At 41.8% G+C, this 20,569-nt stretch overlaps 1 protein-coding gene across 18 annotated transcripts in view; it reads right to left on the reverse strand.

The window, feature by feature from the left end:
- Window positions 1-20,569, reverse strand: part of PDLIM5 (PDZ and LIM domain 5) — a 132,222-nt gene that overhangs the window by 66,329 nt on the left and 45,324 nt on the right. For 9 of the 18 annotated variants that reach the window (XM_077300860.1, XM_077300852.1, XM_077300851.1 and 6 more), the window contains 2 exons: window positions 6,834-6,876; window positions 4,483-4,922 (listed from right to left, as the gene is read on the reverse strand). In XM_077300860.1, the coding sequence (XP_077156975.1) occupies window positions 4,483-4,922; window positions 6,834-6,876 (483 nt within the window). Of the gene's footprint in view, window positions 1-407; window positions 425-4,482; window positions 4,923-6,833; window positions 6,877-20,569 lie in introns of all 18 variants that reach the window. The other 9 variants (XM_077300862.1, XM_077300856.1, XM_077300861.1 and 6 more) reach the window with 2 other exon arrangements.

Here is a 20,569-nt window from a genome sequence, read left to right on the forward strand (position 1 = left end):
TTAACACAATAGAACAGTGCATTGCTGCTAATCTCTTATCCATTTGCTGCCCATGAAACCCTCTCAGTTCTGAAATAACAGTGTTACTAGACCAGGGGTAGTCAACCTGTGGTTCTCCAGATGTCCATGGACTACAATTCCCATGAGCCCCTGCCAGTGTTTGCTGGCTGGGGCTCATGGTAATTGTAGTCCATGGACATCTGGAGAACCACAGGTTGACTACCCCTGTACTAGACTACTCAATGTAACATAGTACACACCATACCCAATGATGCTGCAAACATTTCAGATTATGTTTTTTTTTAAGCCAGCAAGGTCTTGCAAAATTAAAACTTTGCAAATAGTCATGCATGCAATTGCTGAAAAGCATAAAAGCTTAACTCCACTCAAAAGCCATTGATACTAACTTTGTCACTGTCGTTTCCTGCAAAGGAAAATAATATTCAATGTGTTTATTGTGAAGGACTTTTACTGGTCTACCGCAATGTGACTGAGGACCATCGAAATCCAAGTGCCATTTCAGCTTTTAATTTGAAATATGTTGGAATCTTATAAAACAAGTTTCACCTGATGAGGAGCTTAGCAAGAAGAGTCTAAACAATTCAGTTCTATGCAAACAACTTTCATGCACAAGCACACAAAACCATCTGCATAAAACCAAAACATGCACAAATCAAGCAAATGGCCATTTTAAGTGCATGCGACAGGGCTCGGATATAATCGGCCAGGAGACTAACACTTCCCCTGCTTTCTTCCTGAAGATCTCACTACCCTACAAAGGGCAGGACATAGTTTCCCTCTTTGTGCTCCTGCCTTGGGCTCATGTTCTTCCCCCACCCTGGCGTTTTAGAACACCTTCCCAAACTTCATGTACACCGGTAAACCAGAGTTTGCTGTTTACATAAAGCAGCCAAACTAGAGTTTGAGAAAGCTACAGCTAAGCCTGGAAACTAAAACCGCAGGGGGAGAGGGAAGAAAAGGAACGAACGTGCTTCTGAGCACAGAGCAAATTCCTGATCCTCTACACTCTGCAGCACTGGGAACACTGTGTATGAACTGATCCCGTGCGTGTCAGGTTTCCTCATTGTAAGGCAAGACTGTGTTGTGTGGGAGGGGTGGAATCTCTGGCTAAGTTGCAGACCACAGAAAGCTGAAGCTTAAGATCACCACTTGCACCAATGCAAATAAACATGGATAACGACAACTGGAATGGATGGAGCAGTAGTGAATTTTGAGTCCCGCTAATGAACATAGCCGAGCACACCTACCTTGAGAACCACTGACACAGAGGGAATAATGTGGCAACCCTGGAAAAATGCAACCCCTCATCTCTCTGTCCTGCTATTTCCTCGTCACCTCATTATAACCCTATTGCATCCATGGACTAGGCTTGAGCACACACATTTCCCTGGGATTAGTTTCCAGTTTCTCCAAGCAGTTATGCCAGTGCCGTGCTCTTGGGGGGACAAAAGCAAGCGGTATTGGCTGCTTCTGCTTAATCTCAAAGTACACTGTATGTATAGACGAGATGTGTTCCTTCTCATCAGTAAACAGATTGTGTTACTGAGGTCTAAATATATTTGTAAAAAGGGCAGTGTGCTCTGTCTGGCTGTTTAATCAGCACTAGATCTCCATGTCTAAGCAAATTCTTGTCACACTAATAATTGCCCGAGCACCATTTGAAACCATAATATTTTCAGTACAGCTAAGGCCAACCAGTCTACAGTTCTTTTTATTCTGCCAGGTAACGTCACAGAACATATTCAGAGAGAAAGGAAGTTTCAGAGTGGGTTTGAACAAACCACGTAATTAGGGTTATGTGACTATCCGAATAGCAGCAGATATTCCTGGTATTCTTCTTTTCCACTCAACCTAAACTCACCAGTTGTCGCAATACAGCACTGTAACTAAAGAAATCTCAAAGTGAAGCAAATAGGCATAAATAGTGGGATCATCCCCAGTTTAGTCTCTTAAGAGTTATTTAATCCTGCCACATTATTTATAACATGCACTTGGAACTTAGTATAGCACAGGAGCTAAAAGTGTGCCAGGTCACTCCTTGGGTCTTGGTTATGGATCCCACGGTGTGAACGGCCTGCCTGAGGAGGTCAGAAAGGGTCCCACACTTCTGCCGTTCCACAGAATGTGTCAAATGGAATTGTTCAAGAGGGCACATCTATAAGGAGAACAAGCCTGTAATACAACTGGAAATGGATAGAAAGATGCTCTAACAAAAGGCATAAAGGGCTGTAACTACATTTCTGTTCAGGATTGCATTTCTAAATTTTACTGAATTGTTTCCTTAATTTCAGTAAACCAGCATTTCCCTCTCTCGGGTTATGTCTTCGCCCTGCTTCTATTGCATGGTTTTCTAACTTGCAACCCAATCTTATCACAAAGTTTATTCTATGTCTTATATTGTGCCTATTGCACTGCCAAATTCTGTAATCCCCACTGAGCCTCAGAAAGAAAGGCAATCTATAAATAAAGAAGGTAAATGAAATAACAATTCTGAGTTCAAACTTGAACACAGAAAGCTGAGTGAGACCATGGGTCCTGACTCAGTATTGTCAACTCACACTAAAATAAACCTATTACTTCAGGGGTAGTCAAACTGCGGCCCTCCAGATGTCCATGGACTACAATTCCCAGGAGCCCCCTGCCAGCGAATGCTGGCAGGGGGCTCCTGGGAATTGTAGTCCATGGACATCTGGAGGGCCGCAGTTTGACTACACCTGTATTACTTGATCCTTTCCTACTTTTTTTTTACTGGAGATGCTGGGGATTGAATCTGGGTCCTTCTGCATGCCAAGGAGATGTTCTACCTTTGATCCATATCCTCTCCACCCCAAAGCAGGAAAGCTATTAGGAAGCTTTAGTAATGCTACTACTTCTATAATATAAAGTCAGAAACTGCACCTATAGGCAGAAAAGGTATTTTAATTTCAACAAGGAATTAAAACTTGGGGCAGGGAGAGTTCACATGAATACCAGCAGCATACATTAATTTTGGTTGCTTTGTTTGCTTTAAATTGTATTCTTTTCAAATTTAAATTAGTGGTAACTTTCTGGCTTTACAGCTGCAAAATCCAGCTTTCCTGGAAGGCTACAAAGGTTTGCCAGCGGTATATTTATAAGTCCATCTATTTGCTTCACGTTGTCAGGAACCACTTCATCCCAATTTAGCACTGCTGACTATAATCAGTTACTAAGAACAGTAACAATTGCAAGGCCATCTGTGCACCAAAAACAGCATTGTAGGAAATCTGTTAAAGTAAATTTGCGGTCAGAAAATAAGTTTATTCTACGTGCAAAGGCCAAGAATATATTTCCAATTATAAATTAATGCAGGATTGCAAATCTAGTGAGTTTGGTCAGCCCGATCTGAGTAAATATACACAAATTTGGTTTTTGATATTTGTTTCCTACCCTTGTTTTAGCTGTATAGCAGTTTATGTTAGGACTTTGTCTCATTATTGTTCCTGTGAGTTTTCATACAGGTGAGCCTCATACTTTTCACAGTAGCTCTTAAGAAAGAAGACCTCTAATTCAGAAAAACCAAACATAGTAAACAATCCCTCCATATCCACTCAAAGTGGGGAAAAATTAAGAATTTAAGATTTCTGACAAAATCAAATGGAGTTCCTTTAAGGAACACAATTTAACGAAAATCTAAGTACATTTTTACAGAACAAGCTCTCCATCTTCTCTCTCCTTTCCTCAGCATAAGATGTTAAAACCCACTCAGTATGTAAACTACCCACTGTCTGATTATTTCCTTTTCCAGTGTCCCATTTCTGGCTGAGCAAACCTTCACAATTCCAGAGGGATCTTTAAGAAAACATTTTCCACTGTGGAATACCCGCCTCTTTCCTTACGACACTTAGATTCACACCAAAGTATTAACACATGTGATAGCTTAGGTCTTCAAATGAACGAGTAACGTCACTTTATGGAATTCATAAGTAACAAACGACCATAGGAATTCTGGACCCTCCTTTAACAACTGCATAGAACACTGAACAAAACGTGTCCAAACAAGGGCATGACTGCCCTGAACATAAGCCACTTTAATAGTCATTCTTCTCTAAAACAATCCTGAGAATGGTAGTTTTGTGAGTAAGCTTCAAGCTGTCTCAAAGACTTCTCAGCAATGTCACCAAACCAGGGGTAGTCAAACTGCGGCCCTCCAGATGTCCATGGACTACAATTCCATGAATTGTAGTCCATGGACATCTGGAGGGCCGCAGTTTGACTACCCCTGCACCAAACTATTATCCTCCAGATTCTTTGGGGGAAAACCTGTCCAAAAGCTAACAATGCTGTTGTGCAGCTATGCCAAAATGGTTTCCTGTTGTTTCAGCAATGCAGCCGAAACTAGATATTTCATTCTCAAATGTAAAAAGAGGGATCAATAAAAAATACAATTACCCTCCCAGGAAGAAGAAGCGGCAGCAGCAGTGTTGCCCTGAAGCCACCTACCCATTTTGCTGTGCACTGTCAACCTGGTTCTCCTTGAATCCTCTTCGCTGCCCCTCTGCCACCTCCTGGGTATTTTCGTTGACAGAGGTGTTCAAGGATGCATTGTATGCGGGCTGCCATGGGACATTGACTGCAGGTTTAGCAGCGCTCAGCGCAGGTGACCGCTGATCGGCATTAGGCTTGGCATTAGCGTGCAGTCCCGAGGCAGAAAAGGGGGGAGACGTGACAGTGGCCGGCGGTGGAGGGGAAGCACGTGACGAAAAGCTCGCGTGGGCTGGAGTGAAGGCGGAGGACGGTGATGGGATGGAAGTGACCTTGGAAGATGACACAGCCCCAAACGGTCTTGGGGCCTTATTGAAGGCCATGTTGGCTGTGGATGAAGCTTTGGGGGCGACCGCAGATGCAATGGGCACAGGCTTAACTAGTTCCGTAGGCTCTACCTATATGTGAAATAAGAACACACAAAAATACACCAAAAACAGGCCACACACACAAACAGCATGCAAAAGTAGCAAGCAACACTGTCATCTCTTTGGAACGCAGCTGGATGACGGTGGTGGGTTACAGGAACAGAGCTTCACCCATAAAGAAGCGGCAGTACCATGTTGCACACACGGCATACATTTCTGAGGAGAAATACATGGACATGCATGTACTGGGAATCCTAATATCTGAACAGAAATGTTTTGTGCTTGCTAAGCAAGGTTTGAGGATGAGGAGTGCAATAAGAGACTCACCAAGTGCAAGGCCTAGTGAGAATCAGCAAAGGGCAAATGCAATAAGAAGGCTTTTAATTCGGATTATGGTCTGGGTCCAAAGAACACAGATCAGCTGGGTATGTTTTGAACTACAGTTCAAAAGCTACTTTAAAAAAATTCGGCGAATTTCAGAAACAGCTTGTATTATGACGATATGGGATTCTGCTGTTCAAAGGAGAAGCAGTAAGAGGTACTACTGGGCGTGCCTAATTTAGGGCTTTAGGCCTCAGCGTTCTTTTGCCCTGCGAAACAGCCCTGGTGGTCATCTGCTGTTTTGCACTCAAAACTTAAATTCAAATTATTTTTGAAAAAGAAATCTGAAAATGAAACATGGGGCTTCCATAATGCTTTCTTGGTTTTTCTGACTCTCTTTTGTTAACAGGTCATGAGATTCAGCACTGAGACAATTTGCTGAAACTTGATGCAGAAGGACATGTGCACCAACGTGTCCCGGTTGTTGGGCTGGAACATATTTGGACAGCATCTCCACCTGAAGATGTTACGTTCTCTGCCTCTGCCTGAATCCTAATTGTGGTCCACAGATTTCTGCATATTGAGCTGTTATTCGTTTTTCATTGTTGCAAGCTGCTTTGAGTCCCACTGGTTGGAACAAAATTGGGATATGAGTGTTTTAAACCAGTGGTCCCCAACCTGCGGGCCGCGGCCCGGTGCCAGGCCACGAAGGACATGGCGCCGGGCCGCGGCTCCCTCTCCCCGCCCCCCCCCCCCGCAGTAAAAAACTTCCCAGGCCGCAAGCTTGCGGCCCGGGAAGCTTCTTACTGCGGGAGTGCGGGGAGAGGGAATCAGGGCCGGGCCGCGCGACCCGCAGGTGTGGCCCGATGGGCGCAGCCTGATGCCCGGGCATGGCCCGCGGGGGCGTGGCCTGCGGGTGTGGCCCAATGAGCGGGCATGGTCCGCGCGGGTGCGGCCCGATGCCCTGCCGGTCCCCAGCCTCAGAAAGGTTGGGGACCACTGTTTTAAACAACAGATAATTTGAACTGTGGCTTCCCATCTAAGATCCCAAATACCTTGGAGACTGCAGCCTCCCCTATGTCCAGTCATGACTTCAAAGATCCCCTCTTGTTTGAACCAGCTCTGAACTAAGTTCCCATAACAGGGATACACAGAAAGTTCTGTGGCCTGTCCCAAAATTATGATTTCCTTTCCTTGAGCTGTTGGGAATGCTTGCGTGATATAACTGGATTTTGGAAGCTAGATAAAGAGGGAGTAGATAGGACACAGCTTGTTTGCAGCAAATATGTCATAGGTGTTCTCCTGTTACCAAATACTGCTCTTTTACATTGTCCTGTTAATGCTTTGTTGACTTTTTACACTGTCCTATTAACTGTCCTTTTCTGCATCCATCAGAAAAGGCTACAAGAAAGCAGACAGACTCAGGCATGTGGGAATCAAGCCAAGAAGGGCTTCCCAGATCGACAAACATCTGGATACGCTAAATTTAGGGAGGGAAATAGTAGGCTGCACTTGAAGAGCTCTTTGAATAGTGACACATGTCAGGAGAAGAATTCAAGGGACATTAAAAAAGTTAATTGGCCACAACTACATTCTCTTGAATTTAAAGAGCAAACTTACAAGCTGCACAGGAATAGGATCAGGTTTGGGTGCTGCCGGTGCTCTGGAAGAAACAAAAGAAAAGATGAATTCACTACTGTGCTCTCTAGCTTGAAATACCCCTGTATATTATAGCCACGAATGAGACAGCGGCATGCTGTTCTTGGTCCCTTGCATATAAATGTGCACTTAACTTCCCTATTCAAAACAACGTAATTTTAGGAAGCCAGCAGATCTTCCAGTTCTCGCTTTTGCTCTCAACAGTTGCTTCATTTAGCATTCAAACAGTAAAACATTTACTTCCCGGATGCACTTCCTGATGAAGCTGACTGGATTTATAGCTGAATTGCATAAATTATGACCCAAACTGCTTGCAACCAGTTAACTAACATAAACCACATGTATTTCAAACCGTTTTATAGGGTTGTGCGCCAGCTGCTTCGGGCTGGAACGGCTGCTTCGGCCACCAAAGTGCACAACCCTAGTTTCCAGCGTATGGGCACAAGAGAAGAAAGGAATTGCTCTTATCCCCACTGAATAGGGTTTGGAAGTTCCTGCCTTGGAAGAAAACATGTGAGGTACACTAGCAGTAGTAGTTTCTCAAGGAGTTTTCCACACCCCTCCTGAAGGGACACCCTGATGGCCCAGGAAAGGCTGATCTCATACAACCTTAGAAACTATCTAGGGTTGACCCTGGTTAGTCATTGGACAGATCAACAAGGGAGTCCAAGGTTGATATGCAGAGACAGGCAATGGCAAACCACATCTCTTGCCTGATCATTTCTTGCCCTATGAGGTTGCCAGTGACTTGACAGGACTTTCCACCACCATTGAATGAAAACATGGGAATAACAATGGTTTTGTTTTCCATAAAACAGCTCAGGCTAAGAATCCCAAAGCTGACATACACTATAGCCACACCATTACTGAAAGCTGTCAGTTCATAGTAACACAAACAATGTGAACATATACAGAAGCTACTGTTTGAGCAGTTATACATACAGATGAAATGAATGTTTGTTTTCATCACTGTAAAAGAATGGTGTTAGGGAAAACATACCTGGAATTACAGCACTTGAAGGTTCCAGTTGGAAAATCAACACACACACCCTTCAGTTTTCCTGTTCTTGGACCAGGTTTTACAACATATATGCTCCTTATTTCCATAAAACACTTCGTATTCCCATGCTTAATCCTTACAATGTCTACTTTATACAGAATCAAGTCTCCAAATTCCGCCCCTCCCCGATAGTATCCTGTACAGAGGAATTCCAATTATCCTTAATGCTTTGAAACCCTCTATATGCAAGGACTATGCTCAGAGATAGAATCATGGAGTTGGAAGGGACCTCCTGGGTCATCTAGTCCAACCCCCTCTACCATGAAGGACACGCAGAGCCCTATTGCTCATCCACTGTAACCTGCCACCCCCTTAAACCTTCACAGATTCAGCCTCTCCGTCAGATGGCTATCCAGCCTCTGCTTAAAAATTTCCAAAGATGGAGAACCCACCACCTCCCAAGGAAGCCTGTTCCACTGAGAAACTGCTCTGACTGTCAAGAACTTCTTCTGGATGTTTAGACAGAATTTCTTTTGAATTAATTTCATCCCATTGGTTCTGGTCCATCCCTCCAGGGCAAGAGAGAACAACTCTGTTCCATCCTCAATATGGCAGCCTTTTAAATACTTGAAGATGGTTATCAGATCCCCTCTCAGTTACCTCCTCTCCAGGCTAAACAGACCAAGACTAGCTCATAACCCAAGGACACTTTAAATGTTTCAGCATGAGGAAAAAGTCAGGAAAGCAACTGCATAAAAATGTGTGCCTTCTCCTCGCAATATAAATTAGTAAATTACAAAGAACAATAGGGAGAATTGTATGACACAAATTATACCTGCATATTTGCTTGGCTTGTTATGACATTTATAATGCAAAAAAGCAAGCAAGATTTTTGTGGTTCTACAGCTACAACACTCAACTGTGCCAAACTAATGGACAGTGTAATCAGCATTTTTCTCTGACTATATTCTGTGGTTAGGAAATAGCTCTCTGCCCAGATTCCTCTGAAACTCTGCAGCTACTATTAGTGGGACTCAGACTATTGTGTAAAATTATACACGGAACACTTACAGAAACAAAATGTGGTCAAAATGTGCAAAGGGAAAATTGCTGTGGTTGTGAAAAGCGAGGAGGAGAAACATGGTCATTGTGTTACATAAAACAGATCTTTGGCACTACACCATATGTCCATGTATGCCAGTACAGATTCAGAGGGACTTTGACTATGGTAACTTAACAGATGCAACACTGCACTATGAAAAGCAAAGGAAGAGAGACACTGGCATGCAACGTAGATTCAGATGGGTAGCCATATTGATCTGAAGTGACAAAACCAACTTTGTATCCCGTGGCGCCTTTAAGACTAACCGGGTTTTACTCTGGTTATAAGCTTTCGTGTGCATGCTCAGTTCCTCTGATACATTGAAACAGAGTCACCAATCACCATTACATATACATTGAGAGTAAAGAGGATGTTGACTAGAGGCCAATTAGAGCTAAGATTGGTAAGACCTATGAATAGCAGCAAACAAAATCGGGAAATGGGTACGAGAACACTTCAACCTCCCAAGATACTCAGTGGGAAATCTCAAAGTAGCTGTTTGATTGCAAAAGAATCTCAGAAACAGACTAGAAAGGAAGAAAACAGTGTTGCACTTATCTGTAACTGTTCGTGAAGTTGTCTCTATGCAAACACACATAGCTATTACGCAGGTGCAGGTCAGCTACTGGAAGATTTTTCTTGGTTAACCTAGCAACAGAGTAGAAGAGTTGAAAGGGGCCATACAGGCCATCTAGTCCAACCCCTTGCTCAACGCAGGATCAGCCCAAAGCATCCTAAAGCATCCAAGAAAAGTGTGTATCCAACCTTTGCTTGAAGACTGCCAGTGAGGGGGGGCTCACCACCTCCTTAGGCAGCCTATTCCACTGCTGAACTACTCTGACTGTGAAATTTTTTTTCCTGATATCTAGCCTATATCGTTGTACTTGAAGTTTAAACCCATTACTGCGCGTCCTTTCCTCTGCAGCCAATGGGAACAGCATCCTGCCCTCCTCCAAATGACAACCTTTCAAATACTTAAAGAAGGCTATCATGTCCCAGTTGGGGACATTTGTGCAATTTCCCATCTAACAGTCCTGTGCTCCAGGGAGGGGCTCCACCCACTCCTCCGTAGCCACTGTATGAGCCAGACATGAATCATAGAATCATAGAGTTGGAAGGGGCCATACAGGCCATCTAGTCCAACCCCCTGCTCAACGCAGGATCAGCCCTAAGCATCCTAAAGCATCCAAGAAAAGTGTGTATCCAACCTTTGCTTGAAGACTGCCAGTGAGGGGGAGCTCACCACCTCCTTAGGCAGCCTATTCCACTGCTGTTTTCTGTTATCTGTTCCACTGCTGAAATACTGTTATCTATATATCTATAGTTCACAGTGGGATAGAAGGAAAGGATGTCTGTACCATGAATAAAGGCATAGTGCAAAAGTCTTTCAAGACATTGCTCACATATGGGCTGCAGCCTGCAACAAAGGCTTTAGACCTCAAGCTGTTTGTAGTATTTACATAGAGAATCTGTCAACTCATAGCAAGATAAATCTTCATATTTCCTCACATCATGTTTTTCCCCAGACAATACATTTTCCCTACTTCAACAGACAACTAACGACATGTTGGTAAAATTAAGCCGAAAATAATTACTGAACTCTGACTGATGTGGCAATGGGCCAACCAAAATGTTATTTTCTTTCTACCTCAGAGACAGACACAAAAGTCTTTGCCACCATTTTGTTGAATGGTCAAAGCTGACATCTTACATTGAAGAGAGCTGTCACCTCTGTCGAATGTCTCCCACAAACATAAAAAAATCAATGTTTTCCAAAACTAACTTTAAAAAAGAAATCCTCATTCTTATGTTGTAATAGCCCTATTATAAAGCTAGATGTAAAAATATGTGCAACATTAAGCAATAAAGACACCATCCTGCTTCTTTGTTTGAGCTCCGTTATTCCTTACATCACCAATGAGTCTATGGACAACACTAACTAGATGGAAAAATGGGGGTTACAATTAAAAGTAAAGGTAAAGGTATCCCCTATGCAAGCACCGAGTCATGTCTGACCCTTGGGGTGATGCCCTCTAGCGTTTTCATGGCAGACTCAATATGGGGTGGTTTGCCATTCCCTTCCCCAGTCATTACTATTTACCCCCCAGCAAGCTGGGTACTCATTTTACCGACCTCGGAAGGATGGAAGGCTGAGTCAACCTTGAGCTGGCTGCTGGAATCGAACTCCCAACCTCATGGGCAGACAGCTTCAGACAGTATGTCAGCTGCCTTACCACCCTGCACCACAAGAGGCTCTTTTACAATCAAAAGTAAATCCTGACAATGAAATGCCACAACTATGTGTAGAGTGCAGGGAAAGGGAAGCTAATAAATGCATGACTAATGGGAAGTTGATCACAAGCAGACGTTTTATTAGAAAAGCTACAACAAGAGCATGTGCCAGAATGAATCCAAGACTGGTGAGTTTCATTCAGTAAATGAACATTATTCCTGCGTAAATAGTATATTAAAATGATTTTAATAAGTGTGCCAAAAGCAGCAGATAATAAATATCCGTGCGCCACAGAAATGAAAGTCTTAAACTCAGCCACTAAACAGGGTAGTGGCAGTTATTAAATTAAATTTTATTTTAATGTGAGTACAATAAGTTCTCCCAATGGAGACCTAGAAAAATCATAGCTTAAGCATCAAGCACCTTGTGGAATGACTATTTATTTAGATAGCCCATTTTAATGTGCTAAATGAAAATGCTGGGTCGTAGCTATTAAATGGAAACCAGTGTTACCTTTTCACTGAAAAAATTGAGTTTCCCAGGAAAGCAATGTCTCCCAGAGCTTTTAATTACTGCAGTTTAAAGATGTTCGGGCATAAAATGTCCTATCTTCTCAAGGATAATAATCTGACTTCTTCTTCTCAGCTAATGAAACAATCTTCTCCACCTGCACATTTGTTCCATAGCAAATAAATTTCTTCTAATGAGTCTACTTGAAGTGGTTGTGGAATCAGATTCAAGGCAAAACAGTAAAGGTACATTTACTTTTACCCCCTTCCAGTGGCTGGCTAACCTTTGTAGCAAAGTATTAAATAAAAATCACAAAAGCTCAATATAAAGAGACAACCTTGCCTGCCAAAAAACAGATTAGAAAGTGATAGTTTCAGGAGAGATTCTAAAAGACCCTAGCCTTCCTTGCTTCTTTCACATCCTGAATTATTTTTGGAAAATACTTATAATCTGCACAGTGCTTGTTCTTATTAAATTCAAAGGACCCTTACCCCCAAATAATTTTGCATGTCCCAACAAAGTATATTACGTCAATAACCTGACAAATATTTCAGCTGTCCTTTATATCTCTAATAGTCTTAATTATTGTTTTAGTACATTTAAGAACATTTAATCTGGGGGCCAGCTCACAGTTCAAACTCTAAACCCCCACCACTGCTGTGTTTCTGAACAGTCACCCAGTATTCCAAGATCCAACCTGCCTACACCCTTTTTCACTGATCATTTTAAAAGACTGGCCTAGAACAGTGACTAAGGAGCATTTCACATGAAAAATTCCCTACATCTATACAGATGAACGGTTTGTACAATGTGATATGTGACAGTCAGCCAAATGTTTATTTTACTTCATCTACACCTCTTGTTACATCCTGCAGCATTTATTTGCCACTAAAATCCAGAATTTCCATTGTGTTATTTTCCCCCTCTAAAAGGTAATAGTAATAAAAACATCACAGAAGAGGAAAGAGTTTTTAAAATTCATTCCCACAGTTTGCTGCAATCCAAGATCCACTTAAAGACTAGGGGAGCCTAGGGAATGAAACAGGATACAACACATGAAGTTCAGAGATGTGAAAACCAAGGGGGAGAACTCTGGACAAATTCATGGGACAGGGACACCCCCCGCTCCATTAATATTTTTCCAATTAACACATTGGAAACGGGGGGGGGGGGGCTTGAAAAAATCTTCTATGAAGTATTTTTTCTAATGGAATGAATAAAATACTTTTTAAATTAAAGCATTTTGCTCTCTCAAAATATATAGTACGATGATGAAGATGTTCCTGATAGACAATCTGTATCTACATTAGAGAATGCTAATACCACTATGTAGTCCATGCATGCAAAGCCATCAAATCCAAGATGCATTTCTGCACGTAGAAGGTGTTTTTTTCACAGGGAAGTTATCCCTCCTATGGATTGCTGTTTGTCGTCCTTCGGTGACCTTTAAAAATAAGATAGGTATGCCAAAGTAGCATAGGAGGCAGCAGTTAGCATTTCTTTCTCTCACAATGGCTATATTTGCAATTTTCCTGCAGAAAAGGAAAGCATTTTTTACGGTACCATTTTATAAATACCCTCAATCAGAACCTTTCTTACACTGTCAAAAATAATACAAACGTTGTATCTTATTAATGCAGTGAAACAAGTTTAGGTTTATTAAGAAAGTACCAAATATATCTGAATTCGACCCTCACACCAACTTCAATTTTTGTGGACACTTTGACATCTGGGAGTTACAACCTGATGTGAATTTGACATCCATCCTTCAACCCACCCTGCTCCATTCTTCCATATGGTCTTCTTCCACTTGCAGAAAAAGTCTCACCAGAAGAGTGGCTGAAGGAGATTCCTACCAATTCCCTGTCCAGCTGCAGACCTCTACAGTTCATTGTTCAAAGGGCCTCTCTAGCAAATAGAAATGAGTTACAGTAGGCACATAAAATTACCGGGGAAAAGGGAGATAGAACAAATGCATGGAAAGGAAGTTGACTATTTGCTGTGCTTTGGGTCCAAGGCACAGTCTTGATAGCTGGACATATGCAGATGGGAGAGACATAGTATGGAATCTTTGGCCTTAAAGCTGCCCCAAACCATTATTTCTACTTTTTGTTCGCTCTAACAACAGTGGTACGATGGTCATCTTCATTTCATAACCAGTTTGACAAGACGTCATCAATGCCCACTCCCCACTTTCTTGCAAAGGCTAGAGAATGTAAGACCACACAGACTTTCAGCAAATAACAAGAATTTAGACTGCAGGTGCCCTCATGTTTTAGGGACATGGTTGTTCTTTTCATTGAAACTAATCCCTTCCATTTTCAGACATGCTGCTAACCTAGTTAACATGTCTCTTGCAAAGATTACATTACAGAGTCCAGGGAAGCAGGCCAACACATTCCCTTGGGCGGTATGCATGAGAAAACTTATATAGAGATATCTCCTACCTTGCCTTCCTTTATTATTCTTGCCAGTTTTCATTGACACTGCTATTAAGATCCTATTAAGGACGGACTATTGAGAATTGCTCATGATATTACAAGCAATTCATGTGCTATTTTGATACCTTGGTATAAAAGCAACTTTTCCTAGGTCTCAGGACTATCTCTTAGTCTCCAAGACAAAATGTAAGGATCTAAAATAGGGGTTCCCAAAGCAGGTGGTACACCGTTTCCTGGAGGTGGTGGAAGGATCCAGGAGGGTGGTAAGGGATTCTGGGGCAACATCTGAATCTCTGCTCCAGTATGGAAGCTCATTGGGTAAACACAGGCCAATTAAGCTTTGACTCATTCTAACACACACTACAGGGTTATTAAAATAAAACAAAGAAGAATATAATGTTATAAACTGCTTTGGGATCCGGGGGGGGGGGGAATTGGGATATAAATAGCTAAAATCAATCAACTGATTTAATATGTGGGATTATTTCCTAATATTCTAGGAAAGTCTCTAGGGTTATTGTGACCCATCAGATCCCATCATGCTTGATTATTTGGTCAGGGGCATTCTCTGGACATGCATGTGTAACACTTACTCCCCCACACCCCAAGTTGGGTGATTTTTAAACAAACTGATCACACCCTAGGTTACGGGTATGGTAAGGTGACCTTTTACAGTGTGCTGGTTCATGTGGAAAAGTGATTGCACGAAGATATTTTAATTAGACTTACAGTCTACTAGTACATAGCTTGACAATGAACCTTCCCTCTAACTGCAATATACAGTGTGGTACCAAGCAGCTATTTTAAAGAGTGACAGCAAAATTAAATGTCACCAGAGAACATGCCACTGCCCAAAGCATCTGCATTATTTTAAGGTTATGATAAATGCTGGCCAAACAAGCATAGTTTCCTTTTGTCATCTTACCCCACAGCCAAATGGACAAAGCTTAAAATAAATGTACAAGGACAAAAGCTTCATGTTTAAAATGTCTCGGAGCATTTCCCTGTGCCAGCTAAACAGCTATATCATGCAAGGGAGGTTGCAAATTGGGTTGGAAGTCTGAAGTGGAGAGTCACCTCTCCCAAGCAAGAGCAAATCGGACAAAGGGATAATATGACCCCTGGACAATATGTCTGAATACAATTTCTGCATCCCTGTCAATCGAATCAGTTAGCAACAGCATACCAATATCGGGCAGGAATCTTTCCTCTCCATGATCGTATCCAAAACCTTTCTATTCAGAACCATTAATATTCAGAGCTCTGGATTGTTAGAAATGTTTATTACACATATATAGTATTGCTGCAAAAAACAACAACACCACATACACAGAAAATAAAGTCACAGGTTGTCAGAGTTGACAGTTTTGTTTTCTTTAAACTCAAGAGATTCTGGAACCCAAAATTATTATACATTTACTTAAATAAATCCAGATGGTTATGAAAAAGCTGCTGGCCACAGGCTGCACAGAACTCTTCAAGAGAGGCATGTATCAAGGACCTGGATTTATAATTTGGATAACCAATTACAGGTTCAATTATGGCAAACTTGATTGCATAAAATTGTTCTAATACTTAAATTGTCTTTCCATTAAGAGTAAAAAATGTCTCCGTAAGAATCCTTCAATTGAATCTGGATTAATTAGGCTAATTCCACTAAAGGGAACTTTGAGCCTACTGAATATAGAACACTGAGATCTCTGCCAGGCTAGATCCTCAAACTATGTCATTAGTAAATGGCTCTAAAATGCCTAACTCAGCTGAAAGGTTTTCCCCAGACAAGACATGGTACTAGAGCAGCCAACCTGCATCGGGTGAAGTGCGCTCTCTCAAATCCTTACGCTGGAATAAATACGCAATACATTTTTATGACTAACCATACCTTTATTGCAGTGCATTCAAAATCCTCTTCCTAGTCACACAGTGCAATTCAGATGGAGTCTAGCCACCAGCACAAGCCACTTTCCCCAACAGAAAATGCAAACAGTACATAAGACTTTCTGGTGATATTACATTCTTGGGTAACACCCATAGCGACTTGGAGGCATATAACAGAAGGAAAACAGACACACATGTATGCGGCACACAACTCGGGTGCAAGTCAAGGTATTTTGCATTTAAGCCTTCTCCCCTCTTTACACTACATTGCTCATACAGCCTTCTTCATGGACTGTCCATGTAGCTAAAGCTAGGTCATAGGGCTTCTTTTGTGAGCACAGGAGGTATCTTTAATCACTGCATTTCGGAAGGCACGTAAAATGGTTTTATTCTAGAGGCTTACCTGGTAGAGTGTTAGTGGTTTTGCCAGATCCATCGACAATTAACTGTACCTTTTAAAATTGTGCTATTATTAAAATTGTTGCTGGACCCTTATGTTTGTATCCTTGTTACTTTGTTACCTGTCTTGAGTCTGAGGTGGATATAAATATTTTAAATCAATCAGATGTTAACGCCTGCAAGATGTACTGAAAAATGGTTAAGCAAATCTGAGTAACTAAAAAACCACACAGTCCATCGTGGCCAAGTCAGGCAATTGGGCCAGGCAGAATGCCAGTTTCCTCTTTCAAACAGGTTAGGTGAAATATACTTCACAGGTGTAAACTCCGAAGGTGACACCCAGCTGATGAGCCAGTTTCTGATAGCTGTAAGTAACCTGTTCCTGCAAACACACATGAACACATTGCAAGCAGCCCATTCCTAAATCAGCTGCCTGAAGACACTGGCAAGCAGGAAGTGAGCTGAACTAGCAGGCGTAAACAGTGTAAAAGTAAGGTTAGAGGTTTGCCCAGAAAACTATAGGAAAAACAGGGGGGATGTCTTGTATAAAGCTGAACACAATCCACATTTTATCACATAAAAAGCATAAAAAGAAAAACATTGCTTTGTCTGCCCACAAATTCATTTGCAGAGGAAGGGGGGAAGCAATTTGTCAAAACTGCAAGGCTACCTTCATAATATCGAAAGCTGAAATTTGGTATACATGCAATCCATGACACTCTGATAATTAGCAACACTATAAATGCATGCCATATCTCAGATTATTCAGTATTGCATCTTTCAGTGATCTGAGAGGGAATCATCGGACAGATGTTGGGCTGTAGCCTAACAGCTTCTGACCATCCAAAAGGCTATTCTGAGGGATCGTGCAACCCACATGGAGAAAAGTCCCATGGCATCAGAACTGCCAACAATGAACAGAGATAGGCTAGATTAAGCGGAAAAGCCGGTAGGATACAACCTATGAATAAGAATTACACCTGACCTTTTGATGTAGGTAATGTCAAAACTAGCTTTCAGAATGCAATCTAACAGGAAATTCAGTTCCTTGGAGGTAGCAAAACCACAAAGCTTGCCAAACTCAGCAGCAGGAGCAACTAATGCCGGGCTCCCCAATTAGGTTGCCTGCATTGAAGGAAGTAAATGCATCCTAGCACAGGAGAGTTTCCACAGTTTTCTATTAAAATTTAGTACCAATTAAAGTTTATAGAAGTTATTAAGATTGGCTTGAGCCTCTTGTGGCGCAGAGTGGTAAGGCAGCCGTCTGAAAGCTTTGCCCATAAGGCTGGGAGTTCAATCCCAGCAGCCGGCTCAAGGTTGACTCAGCCTTCCATCCTTCCGAGGTCGGTAAAATGAGTACCCAGCTTGCTGGGGGGTAAACGGTCATGACTGGGGAAGGCACTGGCAAACCACCCCGTATTGAGTCTGCCATGAAAACGCTAGAGGGCGTCACCCCAAGGGTCAGACATGACTCGGTGCTTGCACAGGGGATACCTTTACCTTTACCTTAAGATTGGCTTCTATTTGGGTCCCGGCATAACCTTTTGTCCTCCTTTGTCACCAGCAGAAAAGCTGGTTGAATCCAGCCCTTGGTTTTCTCCTATTAAAGGAAACTGATAAACACATTGGTTCCTTGACAAGAACAACCACCCACCCTTCTTAAGGTGGAAATACTTACTTGAAGTGGAAACAGGTCACATAATCTAAAAGTGTGCAGACAAGCCACCAAAACTGTATAGTCCCTTTCTGCACTTTCCACTATGATCTTGCCAGCATTTTAAAATTGAAAAGGGAGGAGCAGGGAAAGAGATAATAAAAGCTGTATGATAACAGCAACTCCAGTTCAGCTGCTATAACTCTTTCAAAAAGCAAATTCCAGCTAACTGAACGCCAGTCGTCTTGGAAATGAAGGCAGGTACTATATCAGGCTGTCAGGTGAATCGGTCTTTATGTCACTCCAGCCAGTCTAGTGGCTAATAGGGGAACCAAGAGGCTTTGAAATGGTTAATCCAGCATTCCATAGTTACTGGAGAAGACATACTTTCACTTAATAGGAAGTAGTCTCGCCTGGCCATGAAAGAAAACTGGGACATTGCTGCATGGTTGCCATGGGTCAGTTGCTACAATTCTAAAGGACTCCTGGAGGGTGTTACATACTGAGAGTTTTGTTTAGAGGCAGTGGCTTGGCATTTTGCAAATAGGAATGACTTGTTCAGTCATGGGCTGCACTAGCAAGGTTAAGTAGGTGTTGTTGAATAACTCACTTGTGAAGAGCTTGGCATAAAAACATCAAGTTTCTTAATGGACATTCGTTAATGGTCAGTGTATCCAATGCTCTTCAAAGATTTCTAGAATCATGCCTTGAAGCAATATACAATACAACAAATTAACTAAAGTGAGTTGCAGGTAGGTTGCTTTTGCAGAATCAAAAGCTCAAAATCTATGAAACGTGACTGGTAGTATTTAGGAACTTAACATTATGCTTCTTAGCACAACATGTGTCACACAATCTGAATTGCAGATTTTGACATATAGCTACCTTTTTTACTGAGAACTCTAATGTTGTTTCATGACAAAATATTCTTCTCTCAGCTCACCCTCCTACCTCTTTCCCATAGCCTCAGAAAGTTACCCAGTGTACGTTTTCCTGTAGGCTGTCTGATGTCTTGCCAAAGAAAGAAAGTTTGCACAGAGAGTCAGGCTGTTGTTTTCCTTAACTACATTCACAGATCTACTAAAAGTGCATAATAGGATCAGAAAATGCTATACCTAAGCACTATTGTGCAACTCTATTTCATAATGCCCCAAACTTCACAACTATATCCCTTTCATCATTTGGTAGAGTAAAATATACGGGGGAAATTATCAGTGGAGCTGTGCTTGGGTCCTTGGTGAGTTCACAAGCCACCCATTAAAACACTATGAATGGCAGATCAACGGCTTTGTTTAAATTTTCAAGTGGTAAAAATATCATTCAATAAAGGGCATCTTGAAAGTAATTGGACCAAGACGATTTCCTATTTTCAAATGTACAACAGGTTTCTATATATATATATATATATATATATATATATATATATATATATATATATAGGACCCTAACCCTTACCCAGAGCCTCTTGTGGTACAGGGTGGTAAGGCAGCCAACATGCTATCTAAAGCTCTGAACATGAGGCTGGGAGTTTGATCCCAGCAGCCAGCTCAAGGTTGACTCAGCCTTCCATCCTTCCGAGGTGGATAAAATGAGTACATATAAATGCTAAGCAGATAAGGTTAATGTGTAAACAATCACAACAGAGTCTTATTTTCTAACTTTAAAGTGTTCAGTCTGCTGGAACAATAGATAATCAAGCTTTTAGGACAACAGACAAATGGTGATGTGTGCTACAACTTGCCCCATCAGGTTTCTCAATAGTCAGCTCCAAAAGTTGAAAAGTCCCTGGCCCAAAGATTGCAAGATTAAAGACTAGGGTGGATTTTTATCCCCTGGGCAACAGAAGCTTTGTTAACCAGAAGACTCATGACATAGCAGTCAAGTTACTATCAAGGAAGAGAGAGCAATCAAAATAACCTACAAGCCAACCCTCAGTGGGCAGCAGACCAAGCGAGATGGAGACAAGAAAGAAGTCAAGCACCAGAGGGGTATACCAAGTTAAGGAACAAGTCAAGAGTACAAAAGAATCTTCTCTTTGGCTGAGCGACATCCACCCTGCTACTCTTTTCAGTCTGTATTGAAAGAAAGACAGGAGATACTATATGAATGTGCCAGGTCCTTACAAAAATATTGCAGCCCTAAAGGGGCTTCTTACAAGCAAGTAGGTGGGGCTCCACAACCCACTTAGGAGTCTTAATCCATAGACTGAAGACCACTGGCATAGAGAGAAGTTAAGTTGGAAATTTGGAACTTTTAAGGATTGCAGTAAGAAATAAGAATTTGACGTTATTCCAGAAAGTGAAAACATTGGAATTTGAAGATCAATAGGCTAACCAGATTTTATTGGTAGGAAACAAAGAACACAGCTTAAAGAGGCTGGGGAGCAAAGGTAGCTCCCAGTGAAAGTACAATAAAGAATTTTAATATTCTTCGACCTTTGATATACACATTTACTTTTTGAAGCAAGTGTATTTATTTAT

The sequence above is a fragment of the Paroedura picta genome, chromosome 10, assembly GCF_049243985.1.
Source record: "Paroedura picta isolate Pp20150507F chromosome 10, Ppicta_v3.0, whole genome shotgun sequence".
Lineage (NCBI taxonomy): Eukaryota > Metazoa > Chordata > Lepidosauria > Squamata > Gekkonidae > Paroedura > Paroedura picta.